Consider the following 10,000-nt stretch of genomic DNA (forward strand, 5'->3'; position numbering starts at 1 on the left):
CTGAAATAATTAAAACATTTAAGACACTGTGGCTTCTTGAAAAAGCTGAAAATAGGGTTATTGACCGATCATAATTGTGACTATATGAATTATTTATGATTATGATACGGTAGCCTGCAATTCTGTTTTTAATATTTAATATTGGTGTGTTCATTTTTTTTTTCCTTAACATCAACAGGCCAAAACACACTTGGTGCATTTTACATATTGAACGTAGTATTAATATGCATCGTCCCCGATTGAAAAATAATACTGAATTAAAAAATAATAATAATTGCAAATGCTTTTATAAAATTGTAATTCAAATAATGATCTAACTAATCCAATCTAAATGCAAAAAATAAATCATAATTGAATATAGAAAAAAATATGGAAAAAATATAAACGCTACAGATTTTTGCTTCTGCATCCTCAAAAAAAAAAAAAAAACGTTTTCGTCAACATCATGATGAAACGTCACAGCTTTAGCATAACCTGCATAAAAATGCGATATCAAGCACGCACAAATTTACAGCCTCACTCTTGGAGAAACGTAGCGCTGCATCGCTTGCTCAGCATCGGACGCTCTGCGGTGAATGGGTGCCGCAGCGCTACATTTCTCCAAATCCTAAGAAAGACACGAAGTCGCCTCCGTTGTGAAGTCGGTGGATTCGGGCGGGACTGACCTGGGGTGCCCCCGCGTGGCTCGTGCTGCTCTCTGGGCCCGGGCAGCTGGATCAGCGGGAACAGACTGAGCGTGTGCCAGTCCAGGTCGTTGTTGGGGTTGAGCTCGGACTTCTCACGCGCCGGAGCGTTTCTGGGGCTGTACGTGAAGCGCAGATGATAGCTGACCTGCCGTACACACCATCAACAGTTACTTTACTAACATGACCACAGGCATGAGCGGCTGAACTACTCTTGAGGGGTGTGAACGCTTATCGTAGCAGATGACACTGAATATTGTGCAGCACGCGCTAGGTTCACCGAGCAGGCTGAATAATATAGTCTGAAATTGTGGTTATGAACATGACTGTGTAAAACGGAAAAAAATAAGAAGAAGAAGAAATAATAATAAGAAGAAAAACATTACGCAAGCATTTTTTAAATAAAATTTAAGAAAGCCCTTTACCATCACTGAAAAAAATGGTTTTGCAACTTTTTTATCAATTCTTACGTATTTTCTCAGAATTAAGAGATAAAGTCAGAAGTTATAAGATCAAAATTGTGAGATATCAGCCATTCTGAAAACGTTTTAAGCTAAAAATTGGACATTATAACCTGAAATTGAGAGTCCATCTATCTTAAAAAAAAAAAAAAAAAAAAAAAAAAAAAAAAAAAAGGCACAATAACCTTTAAAAAAAATAAATAAATCAGTAGTGGAAATGGGCTAAAAAGTATTAAATAATAGGAATAATAATTATTATTATTATTACTATTAAAATATTTCTGTTTTAATATTTCAAATAACATTCAATTATTTAATATACAATTTAATATTTAATATTAATATAAAATTTAATATTTTCAAATAACATTCAATTATGATCATAATAAATAGATACTACTATTATTAATAGATAAAAAAACCTAAAGAACTTAAATGTTTTTAATATTAATAATTAAATGTGAAAATTAAATTATAACCTTAAATTAAATATGACTGTAAAAAAAAATAATGATAATAAAAACAATAAGAATAAAAATAAGTTATTTAGTTATATATCAGAATTAATATATTCTAAAAGTATAATTAATATATGATATTAATTGATAAATGATAAATGATATTTTTATTATTATTAATAAACTGTGCAGGTCTTAATTGTTCAAGCAACAAATGTATTTTGTCCAGTGAAAATATTGTGATAAAGTCAGCGAAGGCTTTCATCACGAGGAGAAAGCATTAGACACATGGAGAAACCTCAGCTAACGCTTCTCAAAGCGGCTCACAAACACAAGGGAATCTGTTGTTAGAGCACTAATGGCCCGAGTCCTCCAGCTAGATTCAACTGCACTCTCGACTTCGGTGGAAAACAGGTTCTTTTGAAAAGAACATTTCCTTCAGGAACACTGGCTTTAAGTAACGGTTATCATCATGAGCGACGTTTAAATGGGTGACGGAAACTGACAAGAAGTCTGCTCTGTATTTCACACCAAAATCCAAAGAAATAGAGGAAGTGGATTACGTCTTTTGTCAGTAATTTTGCACCAGTTCTCTCTCACACACACACACACACACACACACACACACACACACACAGACACACACACACACACACACACACACACACACACACACACACACACACACACACACACACACACACACACACACACACACACACACAGACACACAGACACACAGACACACAGACACACACACACACTCAGACACACACACACAGACACACACAGACACATAGACACACACACACAGACACACACAGACACACACATAGACACACACATACAGAGACACACACACAGACACATAGACACACACACACACACACACACACACACAGACAGACACACACACACAGACACACAGACAGACACACAGACACACAGACAGACACACAGACAGACAGACACACACACACACAGACACACACACACACACACACAGACACACAGACACACAGACACACAGACACACAGACACACAGACATACAGACATACAGACATACACACACACACACACACACACACACACAGACACACAGACACACAGACACACACACACACACACACAGACACACAGACAGACACACACACACACACACACACACACACACACACACACACACACACACACACACACACACACACACACACACACACACACACACACACACACACACACACACACACACACACACACACACACACACACACACACACACACAGACACAGACACACACACACACACACACACTCAGACACACACACACAGACACACACACACAGACACACACACACAGACACACACACACAGACACACACAGACACATAGACACACACAGACACATAGACACACACACACAGACACACACACACAGACACATACAGAGACACACACACAGACACATAGACACACACACACACACACACACACACACACACACACACACACACACACACACACACACACAGACACACACACACAGACACACACAGACAGACACACAGACAGACACACACACACACAGACAGACACACAGACACACAGACACACAGACATACAGACATACAGACACATACACACACACACACACACACAGACACACACACAGACACACACACACACAGACACAGACACACAGACACACGCACACACAGACACACGCACACACAGACACACAGACACACGCACACACAGACACACACACAGACACACACACAGACACACACAGACACACACAGACACACAGACACACAGACACACAGACACACAGACACACACATAGACACATAGACACACACAGACACACACAGACACAGACACACACACACACAAATACATACATGACAACGTAAAAACGTAACGTGCAAATGTAATGTAATTTATAGCATTATTAAAGTGACTGCCATTACTGCATTAATAAGAATTTGAACAAAAAATGTGTTTAATTTCATGCAAACATATTGTTAGAAACTTGATTTTCTTCATGGAATAATATAATTTACATGTTAATAAAATGAATAATAATCATTTCAATGATAATTCATTATTATAAATGTGATGCATTCAATTATTTATTTAAATAAGAATAATTTTGTGTATTTTTTGATTCAAGAGCGAACCACATAAACATTTCATCATGAGATTTAACAAATAATAATTTAAACTTTTAAGCTTTCGGTTTTACATGTTAAAATAATATTGCTATGTTTCACTATAAAAGCAACTGAGTATTATTATTATTATTATTACTAGTAGTAGTAGTAGTAGTAGTATTATAGAGTCATTTTCATTACTGTAATACCATTAATAAAAACTAATAAAATATACATTAATAATAATAATAATAATAATAATAATAATATTATAATACAATATAATAATAATAATAATAATAATAATAATAATAATAATAATAATAATAATAACTCATGTTTACATTATAAGCCAACATATTTAATAATATTAATAATTATTATTATTATAATTTCTATATTGTTGGGGTTCTTTAGACTTTTTTCCCAGTTGATCCTGGAGTAAAAACAACATCTACATAATGATTTTAAAGAGTTGAGCATGCAGCCGATCAGGTTGTTCTCGGCCGACAGGAAGAACACACCGGTCCGTCCGGTCCGGGACACCTCACCTGAAGAGGAAGCGGCTCGTCGTCGCGTGTGAACTGGTGCTCAAACACGATGGCTGCCAAGACCTTGCCTGACTCTGGGTCAGTTTTCACGAACTCCTCAAACTGCTCCTCTGTTTCGAAGCCACGCACTGGAAAACAAGATCAAGACAAATCATTATTGTTTATCATTTATGCATCGTGAAACATGCGATCGATTCATTCACGTTCATTTCAAAACACGTTTAATCATCGTGCAAGCGTGGTCCAAAACGTTTATAGTCTTTACGCTAAAAAAAAATTATTTAAATTGTAGTATCAGAATTTCACCGCCTTAGCAACACCCTAGCAACCACCCACAAGCATCCTGGAAGCCAAAAAGGAGTTTTTCTCCACCAAATCCAAATTGCTCATACCGTTACACTCGGCCAAGAAAGTTAAACCTATAAAAGCAGACGAATCGATGGGAAAATGTGACCATTTAAGCAATGATACGAAACCATGTGACCTTTTAAAGCAGATGTGCGGACACTGGCTCACCGTATGACCTTTAAAATAATTGATTTTAGGATTTGTCAGCCTGCTGGAAACATATGCTAACGATATGGTGGGGGTTTTCTTCCCAGGGAAAATAATGTTAAAAGGAAAAGCTAATGAGACGCTAGGCAAAACTGGGAATTCAGCCAGGGCGCACACACACACACAGACACACACACAGACAGACACACACACACACACAGACACACACACACACACACACACACACACACACACACACACACACACACACACACACACACACACACAGACATACACACACACACAGACATACACACACACACACACACACACACACACACACACACACACACACACACACACACACACACACACACACACACACACACACACACACACACACACAGACACACACACACACACAGACACACACACAGACAGACACACACACAGACACAGACACAGACACACACAGACACAGACACAGACACACACACACACACACACACACACACACACACACACACACACACACACACACACAGACACAGACACAGACACACACACACACACACACACACACACAGACACACACACAGACACACACAGACATACACACACACACAGACATACACACACACACACACACACACACACACACACACACACACACACACACACACACAGACACACACACACACACAGACACAGACACAGACACAGACACACACAGGCACACACACACACACACACAGACACACAGACACACACACACACACAGACACACACACACACAGACACACAGACACACACACAGACACACACACACACACACACACACACACACACAGACACACACACACACAGACACACACAGACACAGACACACACAGACACACACACAGACACACACACACAGACACACACACACAGACACACACACACAGACACACACACACAGACACACACACACAGACACACTTTTGAGCCCAACAAGCCAGCATCTTTAAAGCAGCGTTTGACCAAAGCCGAGAAAAGTCTGTGTTACACATTTCCGCGCAACAAAAGCACACCATAAAGGGTTGGGAGGGAGAATAAACAGCGACTGTTTTCATATCTGGGTCAAGTGCGTGTAACCGAGTCGTCACATGATTGTTTATTGAGTTACAGTATCTTGACGGTTGAGCCGGTTACACCGGTCTCCTGTCCTGATCTGACACACGGCCAGGACGCATCTGTGCTCCATGGGCCAATGTAACTACAACAAGCAAGCAAGTAAGACACTTCGAGGTCCTGCTGAAACTGATTGCTGTGTCTATGGTTCAAATAAGCAACCTAGTTCTAGCTTTTAAATATTAAAACAAACTAGCAAAAAGATAATGAAAGCATAATAGCAACATATCATTTGGTTCTCTGTTATTGAGAGTGTAACAAAAAAGTTACAAAATATTTATTGACTGTGTTACTGTTAACAGTGTTGTTATTGTTAACTACAAAAAAAGTAAAAATAAACAATAATAATAATAATAATAATAATAATTAAATTATATATATATATATATATATATATACACACATATATATATATATATATATATATATACTGTATATATATATATATATACTGTATATATATATATATATATATATATATATATATATATATATATATATATATATATATATATATATATATATAAAATCTATCAGTTCTTTTAGTTGTTATTGTTCAATAAAATATTACTATTTATAAACTATTACTATTTTTATTTATTATAATGAAGCCAAAATAAAATTTAAAATGTTAGATACACGTAATAATAAAACATAATAATAAGGATGTTTTATGTTTGTTGTGCACTCCACAGTTTTGTTTAGTAATCGTTTTTCCTATTATTTCCGTGTTTTCTGTATTTTTTTAATTTTTTTCTCTGTGATGCGAGCGACCCGAGGCCCAGCGCTCTTCGGGGATCTCTCACCGGTTCGGATGCACTCCCGCAGGCTCTGCTGCACGTCCTCCGAGATCTGCCGCACCACGCTGGCGTTGGCAGGGACGTAGGCCAGCTGCAGGTCCTGGAAGCACAGAGGGTACGGCAGCTCGCTCAGAGCGAAGCTGTGGTAGTGCGTGGCATTGGGGTAGTTGATGGACGACACCTTCTGCCTCAGGACGATCAGGATAGCAGAGAAGAGCAGCGGCAGAGCGATCTCCACCAGAGTGACCAGGATCTGACGCTTCTGCAGAGGAAGAGAAAGAGGACGTCAGAGACGTTAGACAGGAAGAGGGTACAACGACTACTAAAAGAGAGGCGGTTGGTTAAACGGTTATTTAAAGTCATAAAAGACAAATGCAATTAAAATAAAATACATTTAAATAAAATAAACCAAGAAAAGGGGGGGAGGGATTAAATGTAAATGTGTAACTTCAATGCAGTGGATAAAAAAAATAAAATAAAATAAAATAATTAAAATGCAAATAAATTTACTACTTGTTGAACCACTCATGGGCCATTTTTTCTTAAAAAAAAAAAAAAAAAAAAAGTCAGAAAAAAAATATATTTCATTTACATCTTGCTTTTAAATTTCTTTTGATTGAAGATTCAGTGCATAATTATTTCAGCAAAACCAAAATCTTATTGCTGACATGTTTGCTACTTAATTTTGATCCTCCCATGAAACGTTTGTAATTGTGCTGATATTAAAATAAAATAACATTTAAAATAAAATAACATTTAAAATAACAAAAGCAGCATTTCATTACTTTCTATGGATACGCTTCCATACTTATGAATTAAAAAACTGCAAAATAAAGATAAATTAAATAAATAAATAAATAATAAAATAAATAATAATAAATAATATAAAGTATAAAAAAAAGTAAATATATAAATAAAAAATATACATAAATGACATTTGTAGCATTAAAACAAAAAAATTAAATAACTTAATAAATAAATAGATTTTTTTTTTTTTTTTTTTTTTTTTTTAAACAGTTGATGGTTTCATGGTTTAAGCGTCTATCAGCTTTGCACGTGCGCGCTTCGGTCGCTTTCGAGCCGCAGATCCGGTGTCAGTAAGGCAGCTGGGGCTGGATCTGATCGACGGAGGGCTTCAGAGCTCAGAGCTCATGAACGGCCCAGTGTTGACGCCTCTGTCAGGAGGCTTTGATCCGTTCAGAAAGTTCAGCTGCACGCCCATCGCAGACAAGACCGGCGAGTGTCCGGCGTGACGAGAGCCAAAAAAAACCAACCCCGCCGTCAAACAGAGCTCCTGCTGTCTTCAGCTTCTGAAAGAGAGTCTAAACTCTAATCTAAATACGGGAAGGAGCAGAGAAGTCCTTCGGTGGAGTTGAATGATTATATTTGATGTAAGGTGGAAGAGGTAATGATTAAATTGGACTCCGCGCCTTTGTTTAGCTCGAGCAATTTCACGCCACACTTCCTTGTTTCTTTAAGATGGTAAAAGAAATCTGATTAAGTGTTTTGATGTAAGAAAACAAGATTGATGCGTTTTAAATGTTTGATCTTTTTGACAATTTTCACTCTAAAGGGCTTTTCACACTTCAAAAAGTCAAATTTTTGATCATAATTTTGGCTTATCTTGTTCCATTTTCAACATCGTTCATACTTTGCCATAAATGATTGATCTGGGGTGCCTGAGATTCACATTACGTGTGCAGTGTTTCTATCTGCAGAATTACAAAAATAATTAGCAATAATTCTTCTAAAACTAGTTTACATACTAATGCCTTTGTGCACCGGGTTTATTTATTATGTGTATTTTTACAGTACATATATACATAGTATATATTTTGAAAATATTTGTATGTCAATACATTTGTTTTATATATATATATATATATATATATATATATATATATTTTTTTTTATATAAATATAAATAAATATATATAAATAAAAATATATATATATATAAAGTTATTTATATATTTAATGTTTATATATATATATATTTTTATATATATATATATATATATATATATATATATATATATATATATATATATATATACACACATATACTGTATATATATATATATATACTGTATATACATATATTTATATAATGTTTATATATATTTAAATATAAACATAAATAAATATATAAATTATTAAAAATAAAATTCAATAAAAAAATATATATATATATATATATAAAAAGTTATTTATATATTTAATGTTTATATATATATTTTTTAATATAAATATATACAGAAATATACACTGTATATATAAAGTTATTTATATAATGTTTATATATTTAAATAAATATATACATAAATATATATAAATATAAACATATACATAAATATATATAAATAAATATATATACTGTATGTATCAAGTTATTTATATATTTAATGTTTATTAAAACATTTCATATATAAATAACTTTTTTTAAATATACATGAATGTGTTTCTTATATACACTTTACACATACTTATATTACGTAACCGAAAACGTTCTTTTTGAAAGTGATTAATTGCGATTAATCATTTCTCAGCGCTTTACATACTGTAATATACATATACATAAGGTTACGACAGCACATTACATGAACGTTTGACGAGTCTTGTATGAAGTTCATAACGAATCTAAACCACATATTTGACATTTCAGCACTGCACGTCTGGCGACATAAATTATGGGCTTCATAACCCCGGGGAAATATTTTCAGGAGACAAATTTAAGACCTTTCTGAGACCAAGCAAAGAAAAGGTAAGGAATAAATTCAAGGGAACACAAATTAATAAGCCAAAAAATGTTCTCAAAGCAAGATACTAGTCATTTTTTCTGGGGAATAAAAAATAAATAAAAATAAAGAGACTAATGCATAACAAGAATTAAAACAAGGACGTTTAGATATTTGTATTGGACATTTTTTTAACAAAAAATAGGTAAAACGGTAATATTCTGAAATAATTTAAAAAAATGTAATAGCCGTTTTCTATTTAATTATATATTAAAATGTCATTTATTACTCCGGTGTCACGCGATCCTTCACAAATCATTCTAATACATTTATTCTCAAAACATTTTAAGGTTATTTTGAAGAATATAAAGCGTATATTAACGCTAGCATTTACTTAATACCATCAACAAAAAAAGAAAGCCAGAAACACAAGCGTGAGACGAGTACTCACTTGCTGAATGTAGTTCTTCCACAGAAGCAGTC

The 10,000-nt window shown here is 34.8% G+C and overlaps 1 protein-coding gene across 1 annotated transcript in view; it reads right to left on the minus strand.

Annotated features, from left to right (window-relative positions):
- Positions 1-10,000, minus strand: part of abca3b (ATP-binding cassette, sub-family A (ABC1), member 3b) — a 39,177-nt gene that overhangs the window by 27,643 nt on the left and 1,534 nt on the right. Inside the window, 4 exon segments of the mRNA XM_043234074.1 lie at positions 666-831; positions 4,312-4,439; positions 6,786-7,041; positions 9,969-10,000. The exon segment at positions 9,969-10,000 is cut by the window's right edge and continues 39 nt beyond it. Of these exon segments, the coding sequence (XP_043090009.1) occupies positions 666-831; positions 4,312-4,439; positions 6,786-7,041; positions 9,969-10,000 (582 nt within the window).

This window comes from Puntigrus tetrazona, chromosome 3 (genome assembly GCF_018831695.1).
Source record: "Puntigrus tetrazona isolate hp1 chromosome 3, ASM1883169v1, whole genome shotgun sequence".
Classification (NCBI taxonomy): Eukaryota; Metazoa; Chordata; class Actinopteri; order Cypriniformes; family Cyprinidae; genus Puntigrus; species Puntigrus tetrazona.